The sequence below is a fragment of the Schistocerca serialis genome, chromosome 6 (assembly GCF_023864345.2).
Source record: "Schistocerca serialis cubense isolate TAMUIC-IGC-003099 chromosome 6, iqSchSeri2.2, whole genome shotgun sequence".
Lineage (NCBI taxonomy): Eukaryota > Metazoa > Arthropoda > Insecta > Orthoptera > Acrididae > Schistocerca > Schistocerca serialis.
This window is the reverse complement of record NC_064643.1, coordinates 331070101-331084210: the sequence shown is the minus strand read 5'-3', so window position 1 is coordinate 331084210 and position 14110 is coordinate 331070101. Positions and strand designations below refer to the sequence as shown.

The window sequence follows — 14110 nt, the reverse complement described above, 5'->3', positions numbered from 1 at the left end:
AACACATCCAGGAATACTCAAGATGAAAAACGTATTTCATTAATAGTTATTCACATTTGCTGTGTTGTAAGAAAGTACACTACTAAAAAAGTGTCTATATGACTCAAAATTTATTCGTGTCTCTGATGTGACATATCATTAGCAGCTCCATCAAATGAAATCTGCCTCCACAACACTCTATTACTGGAGACTGCCTGACATAGCTCACTCTAGCACGTCTTTGTGAAGGCAGTAGAAAGTATTATATTTTTGTCTACTTTGTTTAGCTTCAGTACAGGAAACAGCGAACGATATTATTTTCTTTACAGCAGAAAATTGTGAAACCTCAATATTCTTCGCAATTTATCATACTTTTAAGCATCTACACAGTTTCAAAACATAATTTGTGGTGTAGTGGTTTCCATGTCCAGTTATCAACAGCAAAGGAAAGTTTAAGAAACTAAGCTGAAAAAAGAGAACCTTGTTAAAATATATTATATTATGTGGAATATTTTATGAATAGTTAGGACACAAAGGTAAGACCAAGTGAGAGAGTATGACCTCTGATAAATTAAGCCAGGAAAAAAATTGTTATGGCAGAGAGATGGCATACAGAGTGTTAACTTTAACTTGTAAAGTAAGAAATCAGTCCATTATTTTGTGAAATATAGCTTCATTGTAACCAATATGTGTTTTGAAAAGATATTTTAACTCCAAAATCTACAATACATTATATTACTGCACAAACATAAATATTGAAAAACAGAGAAATGATTAAAATTCAAGGTTGAAACATCTATCAGTCATCACTAATAATGTCACCATAATAAATCCTAGACAATGAAGACCAGGGAGGTGATCAAACAACCTTTCCAAAATGTGTTTTGATTCTAATAAAGTGTATTTCACAGACATCCATAACAGTTCCAAAGTAAAATCATGCAAGCAGAGATGATTGTATGTTGCAGCAGATGCTGATTCAAGCAGAGTTTAGTCCTTAACGTATGAAAAACTTCATTTAATTAAGAGTCAGTTCAGAAATCTGCTTACAGTCTGGGTGAGAGTGGAGTTTGCCAACACACACGTCATCCAGCCCGCCGTGTACCAGCTTCTCTACGAGTTTTTCAATGAACTCGCGCACCTGCAATGATTCAGGCTCCATCCCCAGGCCATTGTCATCATCTGTAAGAAATGGTCACATATTTAGTTGTTTTTGGAACTGTTAGTTACTTGGTGTATGATGATACATGTCTTCCTCTTCAACTCAATGATTTTCCAAATTTGGCTTAATTGCTTTACTTTCTGCAAACTGTATAATCATTACTTACACGTTTCCTAACCAAAATGTGACATAAAAGTAAAATGTTCTATGTAATATATTATTTTCTACATAACATACTTTTCTATATAATATATATTTTCCATACAATATACACTCCTGGAAATTGAAATAAGAACACCGTGAATTCATTGTCCCAGGAAGGGGAAACTTTATTGACACATTCCTGGGGTCAGATACATCACATGATCACACTGACAGAACCACAGGCACATAGACACAGGCAACAGAGCATGCACAATGTCGGCACTAGTACAGTGTATATCCACCTTTCGCAGCAATGCAGGCTGCTATTCTCCCATGGAGACGATCGTAGAGATGCTGGATGTAGTCCTGTGGAACGGCTTGCCATGCCATTTCCACCTGGCGCCTCAGTTGGACCAGCGTTCGTGCTGGACGTGCAGACCGCGTGAGACGACGCTTCATCCAGTCCCAAACATGCTCAATGGGGGACAGATCCGGAGATCTTGCTGGCCAGGGTAGTTGACTTACACCTTCTAGAGCACGTTGGGTGGCACGGGATACATGCGGACGTGCATTGTCCTGTTGGAACAGCAAGTTCCCTTGCCGGTCTAGGAATGGTAGAACGATGGGTTCGATGACGGTTTGGATGTACCGTGCACTATTCAGTGTCCCCTCGACGATCACCAGTGGTGTACGGCCAGTGTAGGAGATCGCTCCCCACACCATGATGCCGGGTGTTGGCCCTGTGTGCCTCGGTCGTATGCAGTCCTGATTGTGGCGCTCACCTGCACGGCGCCAAACACGCATACGACCATCATTGGCACCAAGGCAGAAGCGACTCTCATCGCTGAAGACGACACGTCTCCATTCGTCCCTCCATTCACGCCTGTCGCGACACCACTGGAGGTGGGCTGCACGATGTTGGGGCGTGAGCGGAAGACGGCCTAACGGTGTGCGGGACCGTAGCTCAGCTTCATGGAGACAGTTGCGAATGGTCCTCGCCGATACCCCAGGAGCAACAGTGTCCCTAATTTGCTGGGAAGTGGCGGTGCGGTCCCCTACGGCACTGCGTAGGATCCTACTGTCTTGGCGTGCATCCGTGCGTCGCTGCGGTCCGGTCCCAGGTCGACGGGCACGTGCACCTTCCGCCGACCACTGGCGACAACATCGATGTACTGTGGAGACCTCACGCCCCACGTGTTTTGCAATTCGGCGGTACGTCCACCCGGCCTCCAGTATGCCCACTATACGCCCTCGCTCAAAGTCCGTCAACTGCACATACGGTTCACGTCCGCGCTGTCGCGGCATGCTACCAGTGTTAAAGACTGCGATGGAGCTCCGTATGCCACGGCAAACTGGCTGACACTGACGGCGGCGGTGCACAAATGCTGCGCAGCTAGCGCCATTCGACGGCCAACACCGCGGTTCCTGGTGTGTCCGCTGTGCCGTGCGTGTGATCATTGCTTGTACAGCCCTCTCGCAGTGTCCGGAGCAAGTATGGTGGGTCTGACACACCGGTGTCAATGTGTTCTTTTTTCCATTTCCAGGAGTGTATTATTGTATTTTCCTTAGCAGTTTAACCCAGCACCAAAAATACTAACAACATTGCTTCACTTCATCCATCTCAAGAAGAACCAGCAGAGAGACTAGAATCTGAACTGCAGACGGGAAGGAGAAAATGATTAGACTGAATAGCTAGAAGATTCAAATTTTATTGACAGTGCTCATAAAAGCATGGGGACTAATATAAAATATGACATTTTAGAATGGAAAGAGAGTGGTTGGGAAAAATAATTAACATCTTTCTAAGGAATTTGCACTTAATCTGAGTAAGTCTATCTGTGCTCGATTCAAATTTGGAAGTAATGGAAACAGTCTTTTTTTACCTTGCTCTATTTGCAAGTGGAACAGGAAGGGAAATGCTATCCTCAGCCATGTGTTGTACAGTGGACTGCAGAGTATCTATTTAGATGAAGATGTAAATGTATGTGGAATTACATTTGAATTTTACATGAACTCACATAACACACATTCTTAATGGGAGCCATTTTATAAATATATGTTAAATTTATTTTTCTTTGTCACTTTTGCCTTTCCATTCAAAATCATAAATTTCAAAATGCAGCATAAAATAAGAGCCAAAGGGAAAAATATAGGCTTACTGGTGTCATGTAACTGTATGCTGTGCAGCCTCACCATATGAGTAAAAAGATTCAATAAATACTGCAAGTAACAAAAATTACATGATAATTGTTTGATAATATACATGATGTATTTTACTGCTTCTTGCAAACATATTCTAAAATCTGTATAACTTACATCAAGGAGTTACTGTGCCGAAATTATTCTAAAATGTGGCCAATATTGATAAACAATTCTACAAAACAATTTTACCCTTAATGCTACGAAATGGCAAGAATCAACAGGATCAAATGTTGCCACCTTTTGAAGGAATTATAATGACATTTGCCTAGCAAGAATAAGGAAACATAACTGGGATGGATGGAGAAACATTTAACCCAAATTCATTAGAAAGCAATAAATATCAAAAGGCTTACATCATGGTGCAACTGCTTATTTATTCTGTCGCCTTCACAATATTGAGGAAATTCTTTGAAACTTTCTTTCACACCCTCCAGTCAAGAAAAATCCAAGGTGCTCACTGTGGTTTAACCTTGGACCTCAAAGGCAATTGGCAGTGCTCTTTATCCACTACGATATATTGAAAGCTTATCTCTTCCATAAAGCCATACCTCTTCTAAAAGGACACCTACTTGTACAACATAAACATGCAAACTCTGCAAGCAACTACCATTCATTCCCTTCCCTGCTTCACATACTAATGGAATGAGGGAAAAATGACTACCTGCTTGCCTCCATACAAGCTTCAATCTTTCTGATATTGTCCTTTTGCAAGGTGAATATCAGAGGCAGTAGAACTACTCAGCAGTTTGTTGCAGATTCTAGTACTTTGAACTTCAACAGTGTTTCAGAAAAATATCATCTACTCTTTCAGCATTCCAATCTTAGCTCACAGAATATTTCTGTAACACTCTCGTACTGATCAAATGAACCAATAATAACTCCAGCAGCTCACTTCTGAAATGCTTTGATGTGTGCCTTTATTCCAACCTGGTGGGAATCTGAAACACTCAACCAGTACTCAACAATGGGTCGCACAAGTATTCTGTGTGCAGTCTCCTTTTGCAGGTATGCTGCACTTTCCCAGAATGTGTCCAATAAACCGAATCAATCATTCATCTTCTTTACAAACTTATGTGCTCATTCCATTTCATGTTTCACTTCATTGTGCCTAGACATTTAATCGACATGATAGGGTCTAGAAACATACCATCATTTCTGTATTTGAATGTTACAGTAATGTTTTTCCTACCTATTTCTACTAACTTACACTTATCCACATTTAAAGCAAGCTGTTATTCATTGCACTAAATAGAAATTGTGTCAAAGTCACACTAAATACCCATACAATCACTCAAGAGTGATACTTTTGCACATACAACCTCTGATGGTGAATGAAGTCAGAATGGTCTATTGGGCAATACTGACGACTCACAACGCTGCACATGTGTAGCAGCCGGTGTTGACAACCTGCACCCCCCAAAGTTCAGTTGAGCATTGTGTGTGTTCTGTGTCAGACCTGTAGGATGAAGTGCCTGAGTTGTGCATTGGTTCTGAACCGAGAACAAGACAATGAACAAGCAAAGGATCAATTTAAAGTTTTGTTTTAAGCTTGGCAAGACACCAAAAGAAATGCATGCAATACTGGTTGTGTTTATGGGAATCAAGCAAGCACTGTCCATGAAGCGTGTGTACAAGTGGTTCACTCATTTTCGAGTAGGTCAGGGAAGTGTTTCTGCCAATCCCCATAGCGGATGACCGGTGACTGCCATCAGTGAAGAAAACACTGAGAAAGTGAGGACATTAATCACAAACGACCACTGATTAACTGTGAGCATGATAGCAGACAAACTGCACATGAACCGTAAATCTGTGCGACAAGTCCTTACCCAGGAGTTAGGGAAGAGGAAAACATTGCTATCTTGTGCCACATCATTTGACTGATGATCAGAAGCAGGCTCGTTTAGAGGCTTCACAGGATTTTGTCAAAACAGTGGGTACGACACCCAATTTCTTGAACTGTACTGTCACTGAGGACGAAACCTAGTGTCTCCGGTATGACCCTGAAACAAAACGGCAAAGCATGGTGTGGCATTCACCGTCATCACCTTGTTGGAAAAAGGTCTGAGCCGAAAAATCACACATCAAAACAATGTTCATCACCTTTATCGATAGTCAAGGCTTTATCCACAAGGAATTTCTGCCTGAGGGAGCAATGTTGAACACTGCACGGTACATTGAAATTTCGACCCATTTCATGCAACGTCTGTGCACAGTATGACCCCAGTACGCACAACAAGGTTCATAGTTTTTTGTTCACGACAATGCTCGCCCACACACAGCCAATATCGTCAAACAGTTCCTGGCAAAAAAGGGGCTGGTGCAACTTGGACATCCACCATACTTCCCATATCTCAATCCTTCAGACTTCTTCCTATTCCCTCGACTCAAACTCGCTTTGAAATGAAAGAGATTTGACAATATTCCTGATGTCCAAAAAAACGTGACACACAGATTTTGAGTACCATCCCAAAGGAAGACTTTGTGCAAAGTTTCCAGGACATGTATCACAGAGCTCAGTGGTGCATTGTTATGGGAAGTGGCTATTTCGAAGGACAGTAAGGTAAATGTAGTTCACAGTTCATAGGTAACTGTAGTTCATATTTCATCTACGTTAATGCTACAGGACTATTCACTAAACTTTACTGTCAGAGGTTGTAAAACGTTGCCATCAGCAAGCAGTATCCTACTGCTGCCTACCATACATGATAGCCTGTTTGTATACAAGGGGAACAAGAGTAATTTTATCACACTTCCTTGGGGCACTCAGACGTTAACTTTGTTTCTGATGACGTAGTGACATGTCTAGCAAAGCACTGTGTTGTTCCAGTTGGTCATCAAACTGATTACTACTTAACTTATGAACTTTTGAGCATGTAACAACTGTGCTTTGAAGAGAAACGGAAGTGTGGTTCTGAGAATGAAGTGCATGAAAAACACAGAAGCCAGCAGAAATCCCTCCAGAATCCCACACTGCAAGGATATTAAAAGAGGAGCATAGGGAAGGTAGAAATGAAGAGCCAAATATTTATATTTTGACGCATAAATATACTCTCAGTTTAATAAACACACCGAGCGAGGTGGCGCAGTGGTTAGCACACTGGACTCGCATTCGGGAGGGAGACGGTTCAATCCCGTCTCCAGCCATCCTAATTTAGGTTTTCCGTGATTTCCCTAAATCATTTCAGGCAAATGCTGGGATGGTTCCTTTGAAAGAGCACGGCCGATTTCCTTCCCCATCCTTCCCTAACCCGAGCTTGCGCTCCGTCTCTAATGACCTCGTTGTCGATGGGACGTTAAACAACACTAACTTAACCTTTAATAAACCTCAAAGTGGTCACTCATGTAGGCAGGTGTGTACAGAAATAAGAGATGTGTTTAAATAAAAATTGCATAATCACAGAAATGTTTGTGTAAAAGTGTACAAACCCTGAATACACTTGCAAATTAATCAACCTGTAAAAGATGAAATGCCTTAAGTAGGTCCAGTTATTCATATGTGGTTGTGTGATCTAAAATCAAATTTAAAATGTCAGAGAATCACATGGCCTGTGGTGAACCTGAACTCCATCGAATACCTTTCTATGAACTGTAATGCATTACATCTAAAAGACTATTCTGTAATTCAGACTATTTCTCAACTATCATTTTTGAGTAGCACATGGGAAAAATGGACACCTCCATCTTTCCATGTGAGTTCCAATTTTTCTTATTTTATTACAATGATCATTTTTCCCTATATAAATGGAAGTTGAGAAGATGGTTTCATATTCGGAGGAGAAAGATAGTGATTGAAGTTTTGTAAAAGGATCACATCCTAACGAATGATGCCTTTATCTTAATGGTTGTCCACTAAACTCACATATCACATCTGTGACACTATTTCCTCTAATTCGCAATAATACACTATCCTTTGAACGGGTTCAGTGCCTTCCTGTCAGTTCTATCTAGTAAGGATCCCACACTGTGTATCAACACTACCTTGCATCAAGTGTTCTACAAATATACCCTGTCTTTGGTTTGTCTTCCGTACATTTTCTGCATGATGATTCCGATTCAGCTTGTTCCCAATTTTGATCCTTATTTTTAATAGGTATTTAGCTGAATTGTCAGTCTTTAAATTAGTGTGACTTATAGTGAACAGAGTACTTGAAAATTTCACAACAGTATTATAACTTTACTCTTCGCCCTCAATTTGAATTCAGTACTTTTTTGGGCAGTTTTAGATATACTCAGCAGTATGGATAGGTTTACCAGTGAAGAGTTGGCCGATATGTGTCTTGTTTGTGGATTCACTGAATGAATTAGAAGGGCAGCACAACGATGCTATGCTGTTACCATAGCAACAGTAACTGTATCACAAAGAACATTGTTTCGTCCAGGACTTCAGTTGGAAAATGATGGCTTCCAGTACTCACCAAATTTTTCAACATTTTCCAGACAGGTTCAAAGGGATGTTACTCTACAGTAATTTTTATTTTACGCAAAGACAGCCTCTGCTGATTGTCTCCCAGTTGCCAACCAGGATTTCACATATGGCAGCAGGTACAATTCAGAAAGTGGAGGTCCAGCTGAAATGATGAATCAGACATATGATCCACCAAAAGGTATTTCTTAAAGGGGTTACAATCTCATTCACAGGACTGAATGAGTGTTCACACTCAGTTGTTGGTATAGCAATAGTGTCCGAGGCAAAAAGCAGTGGCAGTAAATCATGAGGCTTCCTTTCAGTATTTCTGTATTCCTTGAATCACTGAAAGCTTTCATAATTTTCCTGTTATCTGAGATTGTAAATTGCTTGCAGAGAAGACCAAGTGATTCTAAATTGGTAGCAAGACTCCTGTGAAATGGTGCTTCAAGAATGATTTGTATTTTATTGGATCTTGACGGAGGCACAGATTAGAATTTACTTAATTTGGTCATACTGTTACCTGTAGCTACTTTGGCATAAAGGCCAGGATTTTGCTACAACAACTGAAGTGCTCCAACAGTTTTTTTTATCACTTTATCAACTGCTGGCAGTGTCATTTGCCAGACCACATGAAAGACCAGGTAATCCTATCAATGCATCTAACATTATTCCTAAATTTTCTACAAACTGAGCACTGCCTAAATGCGGCTGTTAACCAGAATATTTGGCTTTCCTTCTGATCTCTTGTAATATCATTCTCTGCCATGACAAAATGGGAATATAGGCTCTCAAAATTTTCCAAAACAGCTTGTATAGTTCTTTTAGTTGATGAAATCAGCTGAATTGTGAATTTTTTACCAATACACCACATATGTTGCCCCAAAGCTTTTGCACAGGTGTTTACACTGATTTGAAAAAAGTCACGGGATACCTCCTAATATTGTGTTGCAGCACTTATGCCCGGCAACTTGACATGTAATGGACTCCAAAGTCATTGGAAGAACCTTCCAGAAATCTGAACAATGCTGCCTCTACAGCGGTCATAATTGCAAAAGTGTTGCCAGTGCAGGATTTTGTGCACTAACTGTCGTCTCAATTATGTCCCATAAACGTGCAGTGGGATTCTTGACAGGTGATCTGGGTGGCCAAACGAATTGTCCAGAATGTTCTTCAAACCAGTTGCGAACAACTGTGGCCCAGTGACATTCCATTGTTGTTTGGGTACATTAAGTCCATGAATGGCTGCAAATGGTCTCCAAAGGAGAGAGATAAAGTCAATGATGGGTTCAGTTGTACTAGAGGCCCCAGTCCATTCCATGTGAACACAGCCCACACCATTATGGTACCACCACCATCTTGCACTGTGCCTTTGTGGACAACTTGGGTCCATGGCTTCGTGAGATCTGCGTCACACTCGAACCATACCATCAGCTCTTGCCAACTGAAATTGGGACTCGTTTGACAATACCGCAATTTTCCAGTCGTCTAGGGTCCAACAAATACGGCCATGAGTCCAGGACAGCGCTGCAGGCAGCGTCAGTCATCTGCTGTCATAGCCCATTAACGCGATTTCGCCACACCGTCTTAAAGGATACGTTCATCTCATGTTCAGTATTGATTTCTACGATTATTTCACGCAGTGTTGCTTTTCTATGAACACTGGCAACTCTACGCAAACACCACTGCTCTCGGTCGTTACGTGAAGGCCCATCCCTGGTGAATGGTAATGCCTGAAATTTGGTATTCTCGGCACACTCTTGACACTGTGGATTTCAGAAGTTGAATTGCCTAACGATTTGCGAAATGGACTATCCCATGCCTCTAGCTCCAACTACCGTTCTGCATTCAATGTCTGCTAACATGTCAGAAACGTTTTCACATGAATCACTTGAGTGCAAATGACAAATCGACCACCGCCACCACCTCCAGCAGACTTAAGGAGATCTCTGCCAATGCACGGACCTTTTACAGCCCGTGTAGGCGATATTACCGCCATCTGTAGGCCCTACTGTATATGTGCATCGCTGTCCCACGACTTCTGTCACCTCAGTGTGGTTCCCATGGGTTCTTAAGAGGCTGATTGTATAGAGCCTACAGTTTTTCTAGAAATATCTGAAAGTAATTTATTCCATGGACTTCTCTGGTGGAATCATTAATGGGTAGCTCTAGTCAATGGTTCCTGCAGCGCCACGTTATGATATAGGGAAATAAATTTTTAAATTGTACCCCTACACCACTCAACTTATGAGACATTCCTCTAAATATTCTTCACTCATTCCAAACAAGTTGAGGTTTTTTCTAAGAGGGGTAGTAGTAATACTAGAAGCTGTCCCACTCTCTAGTTCAATCAGATCTAAATACATAGTTTGACAACTGTCAGCGTCTTCCATAGGAGCTTTTAAGCATACAACTAGTGTCTGCTTCCTGCTTCACGTGGTAGATCGTATATTAACTACCTATTTTCCGTTTGTTTTCTACAATATGTTTCATGATCCTTTCAGCGATATCAGACAAGATATTAGCGCAAAAGAAATTTGTGTGAAGAATTCCTCCAACACTGAGCTCGTTAAGAATTTGGAGATGTATATCAATCGGCGTATCAGTATAAGATTTCTGATATTTTGCAATTCTGTAAGCTGTTCTAAAAACACGAACAGTGGTTTCGTCTGCTTCTTGCATTGTTATAACCCCTTGTTCTAAGTATTGTTCTTTGGTTAATTTTCCTATTTTTGAAGCAGATACGTACCATTTGCTAATTAATGTTCACGATTTTTTCCCTCTAACTCTGTTTTTGAGCTTGTTTATCACTTCCATAACAATTTATGTCCCCCTGCACTCATTCCTGCGAAATGTGAAGTTCGTGAGGCTTGTTAGGAATAAAATTTGCCTCTGAACATATCTACATCCTAAATTACCTTTTAGATAATTATCCATGGATTCAGTATTAAAATAATTCTAGTGAATAGCGGTCCAACAAGGAGGTAAAAGAGTGACGTCATTGAATGAACCCGTTACACGATTTATTTCAGAGCTACTTACTGCATTTCCCACTGCGGCGGGTCTTTCCACTGCACTTACGGCACTATCACTATCTTTATTTGAAATTTCTGAAACATTACATTCAACTTCAGCGGTTTCACCACATTTCTTTTACCACTTTAGTAAAATCATTTTGCTTCTTCTTTCACGACCACATACATAATACGTACTTCATTCCTAACAAGATACGGTACCCGAAGCCACTGAAATCGAAATTCTGTTAACGTAAAAAATGATTTAATCTTCGGTCATCGCTAAACAGTAAGGTATCGTATTGACTATTACCGATTAACATTTAACATGTTTTGGTGCAAGCGGACGACAATGGTACTCTTCAGAATTATTGAAGCACATTTTTATTGTAGTTGCAAAGGACTAAAACGTGAGGCAAAACGAAATATGTTTCTTTGATATTACAGTCTCACCCATTATTAAGTGTATGGTATGAGATTATTTTCTATTATAAGACCGTTTTAGTAATTTTATAGAATTTTTAAACAATGATAGGATTGGTATTTTAAGAGCTGGTCCATAGCACAACATATCTGCAGGTGTTAGAACTTCCGACACCCTATTCGGGCAATTCTGTAACTACCTGTACGATACTGCGTGCCGGTGAGTACCGGCCCAGCTAAAGCCCCGTTTCGTCGGAGAGTTGTTACAATATTCTGTGTTCTGTATTGTAATCCTACAATTTGGTGATTGCATATTACAGGCTTTTTCACAGTTTTAGCTTGTAGTCTTGTGTTAATTTAACTGACTCTCGATTCCCGGGCGCGTCGACGGCTTTCTCCGTTCGGGACTGGGTGTGTATCGTATCATCATCGACGTGGCGTCAAATAAAAACCTTGCACCAGGCGGTAGGACACACCGCAAGGAGTCTCCCAGTCAAAAATGACATACGCATATTTTTTCATTGTTTTGAATATATTTTCACAGAAACAAATGTAATTGGCGTAAAAAATTGCATTTTATTCTGTAACAAGCCACCAGCGACTACCTCCGAAATCTTCAGGTTCACCACGTACAGGATGGAAAAAAAAAAAAAAGAAACGACCACTGCTTCAGACGAAAGACAGTAGGTACCTATCTGTCTTGTCGAACTGGAATATTGATCCCAACTAGCAAAGTTTCCACAAGAAAGTTACTTAGTATTTTGAAGCAATATTTCTGAGCTGATACAGAGGTTTAACATATGATACACGATGGTGACCAGCATGTGGCTTCAGGTCACGTTTAATTCATAAACAAGTTTTTCGGAGTTCATAATGAAATTTTAAGTTTTGCTCCCGTGCTTGCAGAAAACAATAATGAACGAGAGAGGATCCACCATCTTGCACAAACATGATAAAACCTAAATGTGCAGTGAAGAGTGTAACTAAGCCGCAGCAGGATAACAACATGACTCATCACTGAGCAGCAGAAACATCATTTTAAACTTAAAAAAATATGACAAGAAATTCAGTTAGCAGCCAAATAAAAACTAAGTACAGCTCAGGACAGCTCATCTACAGCAATAATGACATTTTTCATCCATTTACAGTGATGAGCCAAAACATAACCACTTGCTTAATAGCTTGCTTGTCCATCTTTGGAACGAATTACATCACTGATTCCGCGTATCAGGTATCCGTCACGTTGTTGGTAGGTTTGTGAAGGTATGTGTCAGTAGATGCAATGCACAGGTCATGCAATTCGCGTAAATACGGGCCGCTGATATGCGTACGCGGTGATGATGCCCGATAGCTACCCAGATGGGTTCCATAGGATTTACATCAGGCGAGTTTGATCGCCGAGATAATTATCAACAGAAATTCACTATAATTCTTCTCCCACTACCGTAGCACGGTTCTGGCTCCGTGACACGACAATTATACTGCTGAAAAATGACATCGCCGTTGGGGAAGATATCAAGCATGAGGGACGCAGGTGGTTCGCAGCTGTTAGCGACTCTCCGATTAGTACTACAGGTCCCATGCAAGAGCAGGAGAATGTCTCCCACACCACAATACTGCTCGCACCAGCCAGCGCCCGTTGCGCGCTTCACGTTTCGAGCCGCCGTTCACCTCGATGACGGCGTTTGTGGATACGACCATCGACCTAATGCAGCAAAAAAGTGATGATTCCCCCGAAGAGCTGACAGGTTTCCACTGATCGACGGTCGAATCCCCGTGGTCTCGTGCCCACTGCAATCGTTAACTGACCATGTCTCTGGGTCAACATGTGAACACGTAGGGATGGTCTGCTTACGTAGAGATTAGATTAGATTAGTTTTTCGTTCCATAGATCCGTGCTGAGGAGATCCCCGTGGATGTGGAACATGTCAATAATTTTTTTAAGCTAAAATAACAATATTAATAGTATGAACACATACAATACATCATTTGTTTCTATTAAAAAAGTCGTCATTGGAGTAGAGGGAGTTGGCCACTAGTAAGTCTTTCAGGCTCGTTTTAAACTAACTAAATTTTTTATGTTCGCTGGCAAATCATTGAAGATGAGTGTTCCTGAGTAGTGGACCCCTTTTTGAACTAAGTAAGTGCTTTTAAGTCCTTTTGCAGATCATTTTTGTTCCTGGTATTGTATGTATGAACTGAGCTGTTTGTTGGAAAAAGAGATATATTATTTAGGACAAATTTCATTAAGGAGTAAATATACTGAGAGGCAGTAGTTAGTGTACCCAGTTCTTTGAAGAGGTTTCTACAGGGCGTCCGTGAATTTACTCCACAAATAATACGTATTACTCGCTTTTGGACTCTGAAAACTTTTGTTTGACTTGAAGAGTTACCCCAAAATATTATACCATATGACATTATGGAATGGAAGTAGGCAAAGTATGCAAGCTTTTTCATTTTTATGTCGCCTATGTCAGCTAACACTCGAATTGTAAATACAGGTTTGTTAAGGCGTTTCTGCAGTTCTGTAGTGTGCTCCTCCTAACTGAATTTATTATCAAGTTGTAATCCCAGGAATTTAAGACTGTCAACCTCTTCTAGCTGCTCTTCTTCATACTTTATGCATATGCTGGGTGGAAATCTTTTACAGGTTCTGAATTGCATATCGTGAGTCTTTTCGAAGTTTAATGTCAGTGAGTTGGCTTTAAACCATTTATTAATATCCATGAAAATATCATTAGCAGATCTTTCTAGAACTACACTCGACATACTGCGGAGCTC

The 14110-nt window shown here is 40.8% G+C and overlaps 1 protein-coding gene across 1 annotated transcript in view; it reads right to left on the bottom strand.

Moving 5' to 3' along the window:
- Nucleotides 1-14110, bottom strand: part of LOC126484449 (uncharacterized) — a 397416-nt gene that overhangs the window by 133229 nt on the left and 250077 nt on the right. The window contains exon 3 of the mRNA XM_050107970.1: nucleotides 1030-1161. Within this exon, the coding sequence (XP_049963927.1) occupies nucleotides 1030-1141 (112 nt within the window). The 5' untranslated portion in view covers nucleotides 1142-1161. The remainder of the gene's footprint in view (nucleotides 1-1029; nucleotides 1162-14110) is intronic.